General features: G+C 42.7%; 1 protein-coding gene across 1 annotated transcript in view; it reads right to left on the bottom strand.

The window, feature by feature from the left end:
* Positions 1 to 272: 272 nt before the first annotated feature.
* The window catches only part of LOC107293258 (FH1/FH2 domain-containing protein 3), a gene marked incomplete at its 3' end in the record, with an annotated part of 105,905 nt that continues 86,652 nt past the window's right edge, over positions 273 to 19,525 (bottom strand). Inside the window, exons 8-9 of the mRNA XM_015822402.1 lie at positions 2,468 to 2,563; positions 273 to 629 (exon numbers count right to left, since the gene is read on the bottom strand). Of these exons, the coding sequence (XP_015677888.1) occupies positions 273 to 629; positions 2,468 to 2,563 (453 nt within the window). The remainder of the gene's footprint in view (positions 630 to 2,467; positions 2,564 to 19,525) is intronic.

The following is a 19,525-nucleotide window of genomic DNA, read 5'->3' as shown; positions in this document are numbered from 1 at the left end:
TCCCATGGACTGACATTTTGAGCCCTGAGGACGTCGGCAGATAGCCGACAAAAGCTAGGTGTTTTAATTGGCGTTTTAATTAGTATTTTAATATTAAATTATTTTATCATATTCCCTGGTGCTCGTATTTGCTCACTGATTTTAATATGGAACTACCTAGGGATCACATTTTTAAAGAAATTTCTGATATATATATATATATATATATATATATACACACACACACACACACACACACATACACAGAGAGAGAGGGGGGGAGAAAGCATTACCTGTTTTCTCTGAACTCTTCTGCTTCCTTTTCTTTCATTGCTGTTTGAGGGTCTTCAACGTCATAAGAAAAGAGGTGAAAGGGGCTATATGGTACATAAGGTAATTTCTCAGTATTTGGAGATGCCTTTGAAGTAACACATGATGAATTTTGGGAAGTAATTTTGAAGACAGATGAGGAGAGTGATGAATGATGAGAAAAAGGATGCAAAGCAACTGAATTAAGGGATGATGAGCTCCTGGAAATATTTGTTCTACAATTCCTGGGAGGCCTTTCATCCTGAGAAATAACACTTGAGATGACTGAAGTATCATAATTCTGTGGACCATATTTAACCTTCTGTATTTCTGAGAACCCACTGGATTGAAAAAATAGATAATGAATGGTAGAAAAAGAAGAGAAAATGGTATTACACAAGTATTTCAAAAAACAGATTATGCTGAAAGCAAAGAGAAATAACTATAGTAGAAATTTAGTTATACACTTTCTTATCTATCAGGAAGACATAGAGGACTCTTGTTAGAATTGGCAATTTTTAAAATTTTTAAACTGTGTTATGTACACTCTCATAAAATGTCTATGTATTGAAGATAGCCATTTCAAAAAATGTCTCTTGTAATATGTATCTGTAGGTCAGAGGTGGGGTTGAAGAATTGATGTCCACAAGTCATAAAAGGGTCACAGTTTCCCACTTATGCTGTAGACAAATCATAAAGTACTTTCCAGGAAGGAAACTGGTAAAATTTTTGGAAGGTTTCTTCTGGAACATAGAATCATAGGGCTGGAAGCAAACTCAGAGATCTTCTAGTCCAATCCCCTGCTCAAGGCAGGAGAGTTTATACAATCACGGTCAAATGGTTGTGCAATCTTTTTTTGAAAGCCTGCAGTGATGGAGCACCCACAACTCCGGGAAGCAAGCTATTTCATTGATTAATTATTCGGTCAGAAAATTTCTCCTAGGTTAGCTCTCTTTAACAAGCGACTCAATTCAATTCCTGGTAATGTCTGGAAAAATCTATATAGTTTTTTCGATAACATTTTCTTAAGTGGTTTGCCACTGTCCCCTTCCAAAAGCTGAGAGAGACTTACTTGGCAAAAGTCATCCAGCAAGGACTAGAACTCACAGCCTCCAGTTTTTAAGCAGGTGCCTTAATTACCACACCCAATGGCTTTAAGTTCTCTGCTATTCCAAAAATAATTTGTAAATCCCACCTTCTTTTTTGAAGGTAAAAAGTAACCACTAGGCTGTAGCTATTTTTTTATTTTAATCATTATAAAAGATAAAACTTTGTTTTGTTAAATATCAGCTTCCCATATCAATTTTATACAAAAAGGGATTTTCAAAAATTAAGTATAAAGGTCAGGTAGAAAGAACCATGGCACACTGGTGTTTACTGAAACTATGATATCTATTCATGTCCTTGAAGAAAACTTCCCCAAATGATTCCACTGTGGTATTCATCTGTAAGTTTGCCTTTCCCACCTAGAAATACTTGAAAATTCCAGAAAATAACTCCTAACATTTAGATGGTGTCAGCTGACACAGTATATTTGAGAGAAATATGTTTAGTAGTTTCCTATTAAAAATAGTGGCTTATATTAAATACTGTCTTCAAAAAAAATTCAAAAAACAAGGTTTTTGTGAAGATATTGTAAAAGCTAAAGAATATTAGGCTGTTCCCCTCTGCTATCAGAGAGAAAGGTCCACTACAAAAGTAAAGTTTGCAAAGTTGGGAGGTTTGCAGGACTATAATTGCTGTGATAAGGGAGCTCTATTTGAGATGAGGAATTAAAAAACAAACCAAATCAAACATCAGATGAAAAAGAGAAGAGGGAAACATCCTGACTCTGGTAAACTTCTGTCCTAGTTATGTTGAGGAATTCAGGAAATGTAACTTTCTTCCATTATTTTTGTTTTGTTAAAAAGAATACACAACTAAGAAACAGGTTTTTTTCCAATTTAATTATGGTAAAGTAAAAACATTGAAACCAATGGAGACAATCATGTCTATTGTACATGGGTATACTTTAACCATAATTAAGTCTGGTTGCAAATCAATATATGTACAATGAGATATTATGTGTGGGTTTAATTTTAGTAAAATGCATATTCTAACAATATACAATAATACTGCAAAGGTTTGTTAGTTGTTTCAAGAAATGTTGAAAAGGTTACTGAGGTCATGATCCTAGTACCTGGCATTGATCTGCCTAGTAGCCTCTTCCTCCCTCTCATTCTCTGTAGCGGGCTCAATGACTGGCTGTTCTTCCTCCTTGTCATAAGCATTCTCTCTAGGATAAAACAAAGCATGCAAATTGGACAGCAACCCAAAACACACAAGAGATCTAAGGAAATATTATCAGCGAAACAAAATAAAACTAGAAATGAAAGAAAAAAAGGATAGAAATAAACATGGGTTCTATCTGCTAATAAAATAAGATGCAAAGGAGATTGGTATGAAGCAGATTTGGGGCCTAAATTATTCCATTTTCAACCATTTTCTGGGGACATTTGCTGCTAGACAGAGACACTGGATAACAAGAAAAGATGATTTGTGTATATAAAATGCCATGGAGGAATGGAGAGACAAGGGAGATAATGAATTATCTGTGAAGTGATTAACAAAATTGTATTCAGGTGATTTTAGCAAACAAGCCACCATTGAACTCTGGGAACTGAAGATAATTTTAATATTCATTTCCAGTGATCATGCTTTATTATTTTCAGTGTCACATATCTTATTTCACGATAGTGTACTTTAGCTATTGTTTCTTTCATTTCCTCATCATTCACTCTATTTTTCTACTTTGTTCTACTTTCTTCCTATGAATTCTCTTCTCCAACGCTTTTATCCAAAACATGTTTTTTAAAACAACCTTTCCCATTATACTGATCCTATACATCATATATTTGGTTCATTTTGTAATTTTCTATTTTGTATAGGTAGTTTGGTGTCCTCTTATTAATTCTGTAGGTAGTGTCATCCCCCTCCCTAATTCAGTGTTGGCTCTGCTATTAACACACGTACAGTTTTAAATCTTTTGTCTTATTTCATCTTTCTAAGTGATATTATTCATTCTATGCAGCAGCAGCATCAATTAACTTTCTTTCATATTAAGTTCTTTCCTGTATTAGGAATACTCTTTGTGCTGTGAATGTGTGGTAAGATACATATTGTTTATGCCTGTCAGATCTGCCCCAGGCTGCCCTCTCAGGAAAGTAAGATTGTTGAATCCATTGAGTTGAATCAAAAGAACTTTTACTGAGAGAAACTGGATGAAATAAAATCAGATGGAATCTGAAGATTCAGCACAAAGCACAAATAAATTATTTCAGTTTCCCCAATCCCAACCTCCATGACCAGTCCATTGGCGGTCAATCGGTGCCGAGAAGATGCTTTGAGAATGCTGAGGTACTAGGCAGATAACAGTTCACAATCAGGGCACAATGGCCTTGGAATCTAACAAAAACTGGCTGGGAACGAGTCCGTCCCATCTTCAAAGACAGTCCCCCTCCCTAATTCCCAAGTGAACAGCAGCAGCAAAAAATCCCAAGCAGGCCATCTCCCCTCCTCCTCAGCACAATGGCAGGATACCAGAGTACGAATGGTGGACTTGACATGCTACCCTCCTATCCGGATCAAGGGATTTGGGAAAATCTAGTCCCACTGTTACTGGGTTAATAATGAGTTTGATGGGGAAGGGACCTACATATTTGGGTCCTAACTTCTTCGATGGTTGCAGAGATTACAAGTATCAGGTGGATAGGTAAATGTGGTCATTGATATAAAGGGTTTTTGGTTCCATGCGCTTTTTTCAGCTTGCTTTTTGTATGCTTTCCTAGAATCTGCAAAGAACTTCCTCACAACTGGCCAGGTATTTCATAATTGGGATACCCATTCTTTTAAAGAAGGCATAGGGTGGTCATTCAAAGGCAGCTCAGGCATGGGAGTGATGTCTTGTCACATTGCTACCTTGAAAGGAGTGAACCCTGTACAACTGTGTACCAAATTATTGTATGCTACCTCCACAAATGGTTAAAAGGTCTGTCCAGTTGTCCTGTTGATAATTAACAGGTATTGTTCCAATACAGAGTTCTTGTGTTCGCACCCCTATTAGTTTGGGAGTGGTGGCTGGAGGCAAGCCCTTGATCAGTCCCTAGAAGATTTAGGAATGCTTACCAGAACTTGGAAGTGAATTGTACCCCCCTATCGGAGGTTACGTGTTGTAGGAATCTGTGCAGTCAGTAGACATGTTGCACAAAAAACTTGGCTAGCGCATATGCCGAGGGAATTTTTTGGCATGGGACAAAGTACAACTGCTTGGAAAACAAATCAGTTATAACTCATATAATTGTATTTACTGAACTTTTGGGGAGTTCTATTACAAAATCCATGGAGATTTCTCTCCAGGGTGCCGTTGGCTCAGCCACTGGTTGGAGGAGCCCTGGGGTTTTTCCTTGCCACCGCTTGGCAGAGGCACAAATCAGGCAACTTGCCACATAGCTATTAATGTCCTTCTTTAAGGATGGTTAATTAAATGTGAAGTTTTCAAAAACCAAAATGCCCAGCAGTTTTTGAATCATAGCTTTTATCCAGAACCAGTAGCCTCTGACTCTCTGATATATACGGTGTTTTCCCAAAAATAACACCCAGTCTTTTGGCTCCAAAAGATGTATTATAGCTTATTTCCAGGGAAACATGGTATCAGGGTGATCAGCCCGGCTGGATGCCCCAGAGTCGGATAATGCATGGGGGACGATGGTGTCCAGCAACAGCTGCAGCCTGCCTTCCCCTTAGCCAGCACATTCTGGGGCTGCGCAGCCCACACAGCGGTGTGTTGATTACTTGTCCAAACAGCAGGTGGAGGCAAAGGCATGGGGGAGGCATGCAATTTGGATGCACCATGTGGCCACCTGCCCCAGCATGGCCATGGGTGGCTTGTCCTCGTGGCGGCGGCACTGGCAGCAGCAGCAGGCAGAGACAGGTATAATTCTGATGCACTGCCTCCTGCCCCAGTGCAGCCATAGGCAAGCTGAGAGACAGTGGGACAGAGTGGACAGGCAGCTGCGTGGTGCATCAGGATTACCTGCCTCCCCCCATGCCTCTGCCTCCGCCTACTACTAGTGCTGCCACATGTCGGGATCACATGCCTCAGCTTGGGAGGGCCAGCCCGGTGGTCGCAGCGCTTGGTACAGTTATACTGAAGCATTCGTGACAAGGCATCAGCCAGAAAATTCTTGCCTCCTGGGAGGTAGTGCAAAGTAAAGTTAAACTGGTTGAAGTACTGTGCCCATTGGACTTGTTTGGGTGACAGCCTATGCGGGTTTTCAATGCCTCTAGTCTAAATTCTTGTGGTCAGTCGACACTTCAAAAGGTACTTTGCTCCCTTCAAGGAAGTAGCTTCATGTTAAGAGTGCTCAGCACATGGTGTAAGTCTCCTTTTCCTAGACCGCCCATCTCTGTTCAGTTTCTGACAGTTTTCTAGAAATATAGGCACAGGGTTATGGGTTGCCTTGTTCATTTCATTGCAAAAGTATGGCCCCTACAGCCACATCGCTAGAGTCTGCCTGAATGGGGCATTTGGATCTAGGTGTTTGAGGACAGGCTCAGTTGCAAATAAGCTTTTAAGTTTCTTGAACTGACACTCCATTTTAGAGGTTGGGCTAGGCTTGGGCTTGTCTTCCCCTTTTGTCTTTAAAAGATTAGTGATGGGGAATGCAATCTGGGCAAAAGATGGGATGAATTGGTGGTAAAAACTGGCAAAGAAGCTTTGCAATTGCTTTCTGGTGCATGGTGGGGCCCAATCCAATACTGCCTGGACCTTTTGGGGGTCCATCTCAATTCCTTCATGTGATATGTGGTAATTTAAATAGTCTATTTTACTCTGGTGGAACTAGCACTTGGAGACCTTAGTGTACAACTTAGCAGTTTTAGTTTCTTGAGCACCACTCTCATCAATTTTACATGCTCAGCTTTTGTTTCGGTGTAGATCAGAATATAATCTAAGTATACCTGCACCCCTTTGTATTGGTGCTCATGCAGCACCTCATTAATTAGCTACATGAAGACTGCCGGAGAGCCCTGGAGGTCAAAAGGGAGGACTTTAAACTGGAAACATCTCAGTGGATAATTAAAAGCACTTTTCCATTTGTCCCCCTCTTTGATCCTCACACGATAATAAGCCTCCTGTAGGTCTGAGTAAAAATCTTGCCTTGCCAAGTGAACTAGCATGTCCATCATTGAGGGGTAAACGTTTTCCACACCACCCCCCATTTAATCCTCTATAGTCCACAGGTGAAGCTATCCATCTTTTTCCCCCCTGAAATAAAACAGGGGCAGCCACCTGAGGTTGTGCCAACTGGATAAATCCATGGGCAAGGTTTTTAATCAATGAAGGAATGCAATTGCTCTAATTCCCTTGGGGTCATCGAGTAAACTTTTGGCTGGATAGTTTAGCCCCTGATAAAATCTCTACAGCAATCCATTGGTTGGTGAAGGGGGAGCTCATCCAATCCCTTTTCACTGAACATCTCCCTCAAGTCCCAGTATTCTTTAGGGATAGAGCCAAGGTCTCTTTCCTGTTCTTGCGCTGCGGGCTCCTGCCTCACAGCCCACTGGACAAGCTTCCTGAACTTGTTCCAGGCCATGTGCTAGGCAGGCTTGTCAGATTTTCAGCAGCCCCTCCTCCAATTTATGTACAGGTTCCACTTCTTGAGCCAGACCAACCAACTCTCCATTCTGGGAGCCACTATAAAGTGGTGGCAGCAGCTGGGGTCACTGAGGCATCCGGCATAGAGGCTGTCAGCAATGTCCTCCCATCATTATCCTCTGCTATGGTCTGCCAGGCATAGTTGGCAGTGGCTTTGGCAAGGGATTCACATGCTTTGAGGGTTCAGAAGGCATTCATCATAAACTTCATGGCTTCCCACATGATCAGGTCGGTATGGTCAGGTTCTCTGCCTGCCTCATTGTCTTCGAGCTCTTCCAGCTTCAGTTGCCATGGCTACATGGGTAAGAGTTACTCCCTTGGCCCTTCCTTCCTAGTCTTCCTTTTTCCTAATGCCTATGGACCACCTGGGTCTTCATGAGTCACACAGGCTCTCAACGTCCTCCATTCATTCTGAGAGTTTCAGTCCAGGGGGAACCCTGAATGATGCTTCCCCCCAGCATTTGGCTTCCTCTTGTCACTGCCCTGAGCTGACATCCTGTGCATGATCCCCATAGTACAGCGGTAGGTCTGTCTGAGTTGACCAGTACTGCAGATTCTGCCTAATGTCAGACCTGCCCCAATCAGCCCCCTCACGAAAGTAAGGCTCTTGAATCCATTGAGTTGAATCAAAAGAACTTTTACTGAGAGAAAATGGATGCAGTAAAGTCAGGCAGAATCTGAAGGCACAAAGCAATTCTTTTGGTTTCTGAATCCAACCCCTCCTGATCAGTCCACTAGTGGTCAATCGATGCTGAGAAGATGGTTTGAGCATGCTGAGGTGCTATGCCAGACATGTCAAACACAAAGCCCGGGAACCGGATGTGGCCCATGAAGTGGTTTCATGTGGCCCGCGAAGCCATCCTGGGAACAGTGAGGGAATGGCCCCCACTGCCTTGGCCCTGGGCCAGGTCCCACCCCCTTCTGCCAGAAACCTCAGATCTGTCCCACTCCTGCCCAGGCCCCCACAGGCACCCTTGATGCGAATGATGTAGAACTGGCCACACCCACCCAGTAGGCCACACCCACTCCATCCACGCCCACCCAGTAGGCTGCACCCACTCTGGCCACACCCACCTGGCCCCCCAAGGGCAACCGCAATGCTGATGCGGCCCTCAGTGAAATTGAGTTTGACACCCCTATGCTATGCAAATAACAGTTCACATTCAGGGCGCGACAGCCTTGGAACCTGGCAAAAACCGACTGGGAAGGAGTCCGTCCTGTCTCTGAAGACAGCCCCCCTCCCTAATTCCAAGTGAAAAGCAGAAACAAAAAATCATAACCATGCCATCCTCCTCAGCACCATGGCAGGACACCAGAATATGAAGTTTCTTTCAAAATCATTTTTTTAGTGTATCATGCTATTATTGTAGCAATGTTCCTACGTTTGGAGAACTCTTGCTAAATTTCAGTTCTTAAGTCATAGCTCTTATGGAAGTCTATGGGTTTAATTAATCTTATAAGAAATTAATTTTATAGTATGTTTGATTGTGATTCTACTCCCTCTGCTTTTGGTGAATATGTGTTGATCCATCTTGACTAATTTTTGTGCATTGACTATCATATGAATACCAAAATCTGTCATAAATAACAGTTGATAGCAGTCCACACATGTGTAGTCACAAACATGGATACACACGTACAAATATACATAGTCATCATCACCTTCTTCAACTGATGATGCTTCATGAAGAATAATGGCAACTTGAAGGCTCCCATAACTACTGTATATACTCGAGTATAAGCCGAGTTTTTCAGCCCATTTTTTGAGCTGAAAAATGCCCCCCTAGGCTTATACTTGAGTCAATATTTTTCCCCAGTTCTTTGTGGACTTACAATATCCGAGCACCGTTTAAAGAGACGCCGAAGGAAGACGGTGCCCAACTGCGCGCCTTTCCCCCTTGGCGGGGTGGTCTTTTGCAGTCTTTTGCTCGGATATTGTAAGTCCACAGCAGCGCAGGCGGCAGCAGCGCCGCAGGGAACGGAAGGGAAGGAGGGAGGGCCGTACCTGGAGATCACAGGCCGGGAACGAGCTGGGCGGCGGCGGTGGCGGTGGCAGGAACACGCCGGGAACGAGCTGGGCGGCGGCGGCCGCNTCCCGGCGTGTTCCTGCCGCCGCCGCCGCCCAGCTCGTTCCCGGCCTGTGATGCTCCAGGTACGGCCCTCCCCCCTTCCCTTCCATTCCCGCCGCCGCCGCCCAGCTCATTGCCGCCGCGGCCGCTGCCGCCCAGCTCGTTCCCGGCGTGTTCCTGCCGCCGCCGCCGCCGCCGCCCAGCTCGTTCCCGGCCTGTGATGCTCCAGGTACGGCCCTCCCACCTTCCCTTCCGTTCCCTTCGGCGCTGCGTGTTGAGGCCGGGACGGAATACCCCGCGCCGCCGCAGCCAAGCGCGAGGGGGAACGCCAGACGCCTCGTGCGAAGGGGGGAGGCCTGGCGATGCCGCGCCCTACCGGGCGCTCACCGGGGGGGCTGAGGCGGCCAGGGAGGAACAGCCAACTGCCGGCAACCAGCCGGAACTGCTGGGGCCGGCCCGTATTGAAGAATATGGCCGAATTTACCCGGGCTGGCCGAGAAAGGCACACCTCCAGCCTTCCCCGCAACCGGGAGAAGCCCCCTCCCTTTTGCAAGGTCGCCCCCTCCCCGCTTTTGGGGTGGGGGAGAATTGAGAGAGAGAGAGAGACAAACACACACACACACAAAGAGGAGAGGGGAGCCGGCCGGCCCACCCGTTTCCCCCTTTCCCTGCGCGAGCGTGTGTGGATTTCCCCCCCCCTTTCTTTTTTCTGCCCGCCTCTCTTGCCCGCCCGCCCGGTTCCAGCTTTTCACTATCCAAGAATACCCTTCCAGCTGATGTGGGGCGTGTTATCAACTATTGCTCCTTTGTGCAAAGTGCTACAATCGCGCGGTTACCAGAGGGGTGGGGTTGCAAAGAGGCCAATTAGCCCAGGCGGAAAAATGTGTGTGCTGAAAAATGCCCCCTCGGCTTATACTCGAGTCACCAATTTTTCCCAGTTCTTTGCCGAAAAATAGGTCCCTCGGCTTATAGTCGGGGCGACTTATACTCGAGTATATACGGTACTCAAGAGGATTGAACAGGAATGTAACCTGCCCTTTTATTACTCAATCTTTATATTAATATTATACAGACTGTTGTCAAATGAAAATTCCATCTTTTAAGTCTCCTCCACAAATCAATTTCCATTCTTTTATTTTCTGATGATTCTATCATTTTATCTATGATTCAAACGACAGGCTTAAGCATGATGAGAAGTTAGACATTTAATGATTCACAATAAAAGACGCTTGTATTTACCAAATATCATGCTGATTATTCCATTAGTCATAAATTCAGTAACAACCAACTTTAGGCCTTCAAATATCTAGGTATCCATGACTTTGCAACACAGATGTTCATTTGGAGTTCCCACTCAGTGCATTTCTTATCTAGAGCATGTCTAATCTTTGAAAAAGTCTGTAATAGGTTCTACTGCTTGAAATATTGACTGAAACAGATATTTGGCTGTTAGTCCTGGCCCACCTGTACTAGCTGTAAAATAAAATTATTTTGTCTTGTAATAAAATAGTTTCTGATCTGGCTTATTCTGGTCTCTCAACCTAAACTATATCAATACTGTGTCCAAAAAAGCAATGGTCGAGGTTAAACAAATTTACAAAATAATAGATCTAAAATATTTTTATTATCTCTTCAGAAACATTGGCTGAATGCCCTCTCCAGATTATCCCACTATAACAGCACCAAAGAAGATGTATTGAACTTTATTATTCACTCCAATCAGATAGAAGCACCAGCCACAACCAGAACATAAAATAAAGCTAAGCTCAATTTAATTGACAATCTAAGCCAGGCAGTGAAAATGGCCCTGACTGAAGACAAGTGGTTCACAGGTCACAAAGAGGATGTCTCCTTACACGATGGCCTCGCTTGAGTCAGAAGCAAACTCTGGCCTGTGAGCCAAATACCTTTCATTTTACAAAGAAGCCACGACTCAAAAACCACAGTGCACTATGGCAGGGCTTTTCAACCAGTGGTACGGGTACCACCTGTAGTACATTGGCACCTGGCAGGTGGTACGCGACCATCCTACAAAAGTGGTAGCGGGGGAGGGGAATGAGCTGAACCGGTGGCAGCACCGCACAAGTCTGAGCGAGAGATGGCTGGAGCTGCAGGGCTGTCAGGGCTCAGCGGAAGCGCCAGGATCAGTGCTGCTTTCCAGCTGATCGGCGCTTCTTTGGGGCTGTCAGGACTCAGTGGAAGCGCCAGGATCAGCGCCAGGATCAAGCTGGAGCTCGGCACTGATCCTGGTGCTTCTGCTGAGCCCCGAAGAAGCACCAATCAGCTGGAATGTTGCAGCATCTCCAGCGTCTTGTGATTTACATTCAGATGCTTGGCAACTGATTCATATTTATGACGGTCACAGTGTCCCAGGGTCATGTGAATTGACCAAAACCTGTGGCAACCACCCAGCGGACGGGGGGAATAAAAACCCAAACACCCCCCGCCCCACCCCCACTGCCAATCCTCAACAGAAATGCTCAGAACAATGAAAACCTCGGACAGGAGGAAGAGCGCTGCCCGGTGGGCAGGCAGGTGTCTTGCTCGGCTGTGGCTTGGGGGGCACTTTTTTCATTGTAACTTCTAAGAGTCACTAAGCGAACTGTTTTAAGTTGAGGACTACCTGTACTTTATCACTTTTTTTCTTTTCTTTTTTTTGGTCATCAAGTTTTTGACACCTTGCTAGGCGACTGGTGGTACTCGGATGTTGCCATATCCTAAAAGTGGTACAATGGGTGAAAAGGTTGAAAAGCCCTGCGCTATGGTTTTGTGAAAACCCTGCATCTTGTTAGATGCCAGTTCTGATAGCCAAGCATGAAGGAAGACATAGAGGAATACATGGCTAGTTGCCCCATGTGCCTTGGCTAAAGGATGTGCTGGAAAACCATCAGGACTTTTGCAACCAGTCACTAACCCCAAGTTCCTTGGAAGAACTCCATGGACTTTATCACTGAACTACCTGAGAACTTGGGAAATACTGTGATATGGGACATCACTGACTTATTTTCCAAACAGGTACACTTTGTGGCATGCCCTACAATCTCTTCTGCATGAACCCTTGCAAAGCTCTTTGTTCAACACATTTACCACCTACATGAGGTTTCTGAAAGAATTATCTCCAATTTGTTTCCAGTGCATAAGGTCATAGTGTACATATAAACAGCAAGTAATAGGTCATAGACCAGTGGTTCTCAACCTTTTTAATGCCGCGACCCCAACCGGTCGCAAGTCGAGGAGTAAACCGGTCATAAGTCGAGGAGTAAACCGGTCATAAGTCGAGGACTAAACCGGTCGTAAGTCGAGGACTACCCAACCGGTCGTAAGTCGAGGACTTTCCCTGCCCGGGAGCGCCGCGCATGCGTGGTTCCGCCCCCTGCGCCGGCCGAGGCGTAGCTGGCAAGTGGCAGAGACGGAGCAGGCCGACCACCAGCTGGCCCAGCCCAAGGGAGGTAAGGCACCCGCTGGAAAAGGGGGAAAAATGGCGGTCAAAAAAAATGGCGGTCAAAAAAAATGGCGGACAGCCTTGCTTGGCGACCCCCATGAAATGGTCGATCGACCCCAAATGGGGTCCCGACCCACAGGTTGAGAACCACTGTCATAGACCATAAATCATAGTTACAATCATTAATCGTAAGTTACAAACAAGAATTGATAAATTATAAGAAACCAATAGAACAGGGGTGTCAAACTCAATTTCATTGAGGGCCACATCAGCATTGTGGTTGCCCTCGGGGGGCTAGGTGGGTGTGACCAGGGTGGGTGCGGCCTACCGGGTGAGCGTAGATGGAGTGGGTGTGGCCTACTGGGTGGGCATGGCCAGCTCTACATTGTTTGCGTCAATGGTGCCTGTGGGGGCCTGGGCAGAAGTGGGACAGATCTGAGGGTCTCTGGCAGAAGGGGGTGGGACCAGGGCAAGCACCAAGGCATGGTCCATTTCTTCATTCCTCACAAAGGGTGACACTGCCCAGCATGCACCCAGAGGGCGGGGGTGACGGAGCAGGGGCTGGTTCCTCACTGTTTCCAGACGGCCTTGTGGAGCTAAGACTGAATGCGTTTCAGCATAGATGGCCACCACAAAATTGTACATTGGCTCCCGGCCGGCCAGGGCCAAGGCAACGGGGGCCGTTCCCTCACTGTTTCCAGGATGGCTTCACGGGCCACATGAAACCACTTCGCGGGCCAAATCCGGCCCCCGGGCCTTGTGTTTGACATGTCTGCAATAGAAGATAGTTGGAAAGATGAGAAGATGAGAAAAGATGAAAAATTAGACAGTGCTGTGGGAATTAAGTGTTCAGCAGAGTGATGGCATGGGAGAAAAATATCTTTATGTCTGGTTGTTTTGGTATGCAATGCTCTATAGCGGTATCCTGAGGGGAGAAGCTGAAATAGATTATGACCAGGATGTGAGGGGTCTGTAGATATTTTCTAAGCCTTCTTTCTGGTTTGTGTAGTATACATACCCTCAATGAAAGACAGGGTGCTTGCAATTATTGTTTCTGCAGTCCTAAAGTCTGTATTTGTCCTGTTTGGTTGCTTTACCAAACCAGACAGTTATTGAGTACAAATGACAGGTTCAATAATTTCTCTGTAGAATTGTTATCAGCAGATCCTTGGGCAATCTGAGCTTACTGAGGTAAAACAGGAAGAACTTTCTTGTTGTGCCTTTTTAATGATGGTTCTAATGCAGTGGTTCTCAACCTTTTTAATGCCGCGACCCCAACCGGTCGTAAGTCGAGGACTAAACCGGTCGTAAGTCGAGGACTAAACCGGTCGTAAGTCAAGGACTACCCAACTGGTCGTAAGTCGAGGACTTTCCCTGCTCGGGAGCGCCGCGCATGCGTGGTTCCGCCCCCTGTGCCGGCCGAGGCGTAGCTGGCAAGCGGCAGAGACGGAGCAGGCCGACCACCAGCTGGCCCAGCCCAAGGGAGGTAAGGCACCCGCCGGAAAAGGGGGAAAAATGGTGGACAAAAAAATGGTGGACAAAAAAAATGGTGGCCAGCCTTGCTTGGCGACCCCCGTGAAATGGTTGATCGACCCCAAATGGGGTCCCGACCCACAGGTTGAGAACCACTGTTCTAATGTCAGGTGTTCATTTCAAGTTCTTGGAGATAACAGGACCTAGATACTTGAAGGTCTCTACTGTTGATAATGTGTTGCCTAATATTGTAAGAGGTGATAGGAGAGCTTCTTCAAAAATCTATTATCATCTCTACAATTTTAGAGTGTTCAGCTCCCGATTGTCCTGGCTGCACCACAGGGCCAGTTGATCTACCTCTTGACTATATGCAGACTCATCATTGTTTCGAATGAGACCAATGACTGTTGTATCATCTGCAAAATTCAGTACTTTAACAAAGAAATCCTTCAAGATGCAGTCATTGGTATATATAGAGATTAATGGAGAAAGCATACAGCCCTGTGGAGCTCCAGTGCTAATTGAACAGGTATATGGTGTGATTTTCCCTAGCTTCACCTGCTGCTTCTTATTTGTTAGAAAGCTTATCATCCATCTACAAGTGTGGTCAGGCACAGCTAGGTGAATCAGTTTAGAGAGGAGGGTTTCAGGAATGATGGTGTTGAGTGCCAAGCTGAAATCTACAAAAGAGACCCTTATTTATTTCTTTTATTGAACATGTTGCAGTGCCTCAATGACAGCATCGTCTGCTGATCTATTTGCATGGTAGGCAAACTGCAAGGAGTCTAGCAGCAGACCTTTGATGGTTTCAAAGGTTAGAGCCCCTGGTCTGTAGTCATTCAATTCCTTGATGAAAGGTTTCTTGGACAGCAGAATGATAGTAGAGTGTTTGAAGCAAGAAGGGATAGAATACATCTCCAGTGATTTATAAAAGATGCGGATGAAGATGGGGATCAGTTGATTAGCACAGACTTTCAAGCAAAAGGGAGTTACTCTGTCTGGCCCTGGTGTTTTTCCATCTTTTTGTCTGTGAAATAGACTTTGCATATATTTTCCTGTGATCACTGGAGGAGGGGGGCCCAGAGGGATGGAGTCAGGTATAGGAGACTTAGCTGCTGATTTTCGGTTTTGCACAGTAGTGCAGTAGCTGAGGGATCATGGGGCTCCACTCCTTATGGCTGATTTCTGCCTGCCAGGGGAACCTAAATGGGCCTGAAGTTGCCCATAGAGGCAACACAGAAGGGGAAAAGCCATCCAGAAACCGGCAGAAGAAGAGGCTAGCTCAACTTCTGAGTCTAGCCCAAGCTACAAGCAACTGAAGTCCTAAACTACTCCTTCAAGCTGACTGTAAAAAATGTGTTTGGAACTGAGTAAGAACAGCGATTTTCTCTCTTCTATTTGGAAACTGATTTCCTTGGGGAAAAATCCCAAGAAGCAAAAAGCCTCGGAAAGTGAGAAGGAGTGGGTCTTTTGCCCCACCCTCCTGCAGATGAAAGTGGTGAATTAAACCTTAGACAAATTTTAAGATTACAAAATAAGTTTGAGAACAAGAAAAAAGATTTGGCAAAATGGATTTTGCCAGAAGAATTACGAGAACTTGAGAGACAAAAAAATAATAAATAAAATCAAGACAGGAAAAGATTTTCAATGAATGCAAAGGGGCAAAACCTTCTTATAAAAACATCTTACCTGTTTTGCCTCTTGTCCCTGCAACAACATTTATAAGATTATGGGAAGATTCTTTGATTCAACGAAGCATATTGAACGGGAAAAATGTTGGGCAAAAAAAAAAAAAGGCTAAAGTGAGAATTAAGAAATTAGATGATGAGAATTACTAGAGGGAGTATTTAAAAATTAAACATTTGTTTGAATATGGTTAAAGAAATAGAAAGATTTTGAATATAAATGAAGATTAGTTTAAGAGGGATGAGCCCTTAAAGTAATATAGTATGCCTTCTTTCCTTTTTCTTTCGTGTTTGGTTTTTTTTTTACATGAGAAATATAAAAATGTTGGGATGGTTTATATAAAAGAAATGTTTTCTTTGTTTTTGTCTTTGTTTTGTTTTTGCTCTTATTTTCTTTTTAAGATATGAGAAATGTAAAAATGTGATGGCTTGTATGAGAAAAAAGATTTAAATACTTAAGTGTAACTAATTTTGAGAAAATCTTAGCCAGTAAGAATGTTTTAAATACTGTGGGGAAAACAAATTTAAATAAGAATGTAAACAGGATTTATGATGAGGCAATCAAGATGATCAATGAAAAGAAGCTTTATACTGATGTGATTATTATTTGCAGAAAACATTTGAGAAAAATGTTTATATTAATTGTCATTTATTCAAATAAGAAGTGTATTAATGTAAGGTTGGCTAAAGAGAATATTATTGGAAGAAGAGGAAATCAAGTAAAGTCAAGTAATTCTATATGGATTATAGAATTATAGAAATTAATTGTTATTGTTTTTTAAATACTAACCCGGACAACACGATGTATACCAAATATTAAGGTGTATGTTAAAAATCATAAAACTTTTTTTTTAAAAAAGAGACTTAGCTGCTGTTCTTGTATCTGAGATGGAGAGGACAGTGATAGTTGACAGTAGTCTACTCCCAAACCTACTCTAGAACACATTCAGATCATCTGCCAGTTGCTGATTCTCTTCTGCAAGGGATGGAGGTCTATTGTAGCCAGTGATATTTTTCAGGTTTTTCCACACATTTACTGGTTAATTTGCAGAGAGCTGAATCCTCAGCTTTTCAGAGTAGCTTATTTTTGCTGCCTTGATTTCTGCCTGATTGTACAACATTCTATCTCCTTTCCCGTAGGCTTCCTCTTAGGCATGACATAGATGTTTGAGCTTAGCTGTAAACCAAGGTTTATTATTACAATGACATAATTATTTTTTAAGACAAGAAGACTGTTCAGCAGAAATGCTAGAGAAGCTTACAATAATGGTTTATAGAATATGTACATTTTAGGGAGAAAACTATATATGATGAATATGCTAACATATCATCATACATGAAAAAAGGATTTTTTATTTTTTATTCTATACACGTTTTTATTATATACATGTCCCCTAGCCTCCAGAATAGTATGACAAATAAAATTGATCATTTGATCTCTAAAATGTAATAAGGTTCTTGGAAAATGTTTTTTACTCCCAAAACTCTTTTAAGACTCATAGTGATTGGTGAGCAACAGTTAGCAGAACTGTTTGTTCACCTATATAAATACAGTATAGATTAGATATTCAGCCCCTGACCATCAGCGGAGACCGGGTGGAGTGAGTGGCTAGCTTTAGGTTGGGTGTTATCATAAAGGAGGACCTAACCTTAACCCTTTTGCCAGGAAGTAATAGTATTCCAAGTGCCTTTGGTGTATTGCCTTTGGTGTCTTGCCATTGACCATAAAAATTGTCTTCAGACAACGCTAACTCCCTCGGCCAAGAAACAGAGATGAGCAACATGCTCTAGAATCGTACAGTGTGTGTTTGTGTGTGTCTGTATGTATATGCACAAACACACACACACAAATACAGTAGACCAGAGCCAAAAAAATGTGGGATACACAGCATTGCTACCAGATGGATTTGAAACTGGCTGACCAACTGCACTCAACATGTAGTCTTCAGTAGAACTATATCTACATTCAGGGAAGCATGCTGTGGGGTACTACAAAGTTCTGTCTTAGGCCTAGTATTCCTCAGCCTCATCATAAATGATTTAGATGAAAGGCTATAAGGGGAATCATCAAATTTGCAGAGAACAAGATGAGGTGAATTGCCAATACTTTAGTAGACTTGAATACTTGGCCCTATCCAACAAAATGCAATTTAATGATAAAAGAAAGATTTACCCTTAGATAAGAAAAACTAAATGCTTTTTATTATTTGAAGCAACATAAAAATAATGTTGTTTGTTTACAAGAAACTCACATTACGGCAAAGGATCAAAAATATTTGATTAATTCACGGTTGGGAATACATTTTATGGCACCCGCGCCTCAGAAAAGAGGGGGGGTAGTTATTTATGTTAGGAAAGAGTTTTTGCCTAAATTGATTGACTCTGATCCAGAAGGAAGATATGTTTTTATTGAAATATTATTGAATGGGAAGAAATGTCATTATTGGATTATATGCCCCAAATCAACAGCAGAAACAGTTTTATAAATTGTTACATCGGAAATTAAATCAAATGGATTACAAATCAGTTATTATGATGGGAGATTGGAATGGTGTTTTAGATTCACGAAGAGATAAGAAAGGTTCCTGTAAAGCTTTTAATTCAACATTGCCTAAAACCTTTTTTGACCTGAAGGATGAACTGGAATTAAAAGACATCTGGCAAGAACGAAATATGGAAGAAAGAGACTATACTTTTTTTCGGATAGGCACCAATCTTATTCTAGAATTGATTTTTTTTTAATTACCAGTGATTTCTTTTCCAGGGTGAAGAATATTAAGATTTTTCCTAGGACATTGTCGGATCATAGTCCTGTATGGATGGAATTATTTGCTGAAGAGGGGAATAGAAGAACTTGGAGATTGAATGAAAATTTATTCAGATATGATATAAACTTGCAGAAATGTAGAGATCAATTGAAAGAATTTTTTTTGTTGAATATGCATAAAGACACTTCGATTTCAATGGTCTGGGATGCTAGAAAAGCATATATGAGAGGTATTCTGATTTATATGAATAATGTTTATAGGCGTAAACAAATGCAAAAACGAAAAGAGTTAGAGGAGGAGATTAAATTAAAAGAACAGGCTTTTATTTTAAATCCACTGGATAATAATTTAAAAGTATCTATAACTGTGCTTAGGGAGCAATTTAATATGTTAATAGCAGATCAGACCGCAACTAATTTAAGGTACATGAAATATAATACATTTTGCAATGCAAATAAACCTGGAAGGTGGTTGGCCTACCAACTACGAAAAAAGCAAAAGTCAAGAAATATAGAGAAAATAGATTATAAGGGTAAAATGACATCTCAACAAAATTTGGTTAAAAAGAGTTTTTTGGATTTTTATTCTAAGTTATATGCTTCTGAAAATATACAACTTGAAGAAATAGATAATTACTTACAGCAGACACATTTTCCCAGATTGTCAGATAATCAAAGGGAAAAAATGAATTGTTTAATTACATCTGAGGAGATTAAGGGGGCAATTAAGCAATTAAAAGTTGGTAAGGCACCAGGTACAGATGGATTAACAGCAATTTATTACAAGATGTTATCTGAAGAAATGATTGAACCATTAAGGGAATTGTTTAATAGTATTTTGTTGGGTGAAGAGATACCTCCATCTTGGAGAACTGCTTTTATATCTTTAATACCAAAGGAGGGTCAGGATTTATTTACACAATTTGTATGCCGCCCTTCTCCCCATGGGACTCAGGGCGGCTCACAGCATATTAAAACATCGTACAAAAAAATTTTCCCCTGCTAAAAACCAATTAAAACCCAAATATTGGTAGCTGTGGCTCTTTAAAATCGTTTAAAAATTGTCCCTATTTAAAACTCACCCTAGGTCAGGCCCGCTTGTTGAAA

The sequence above is a fragment of the Protobothrops mucrosquamatus genome, unplaced genomic scaffold, assembly GCF_001527695.2.
Source record: "Protobothrops mucrosquamatus isolate PMUCROS unplaced genomic scaffold, P.Mucros_1.0 scaffold1553, whole genome shotgun sequence".
Taxonomy (NCBI): Eukaryota; Metazoa; Chordata; class Lepidosauria; order Squamata; family Viperidae; genus Protobothrops; species Protobothrops mucrosquamatus.
Note: the sequence above shows the minus strand (reverse complement) of the source record. Positions and strands in the feature narration are given on the sequence as shown.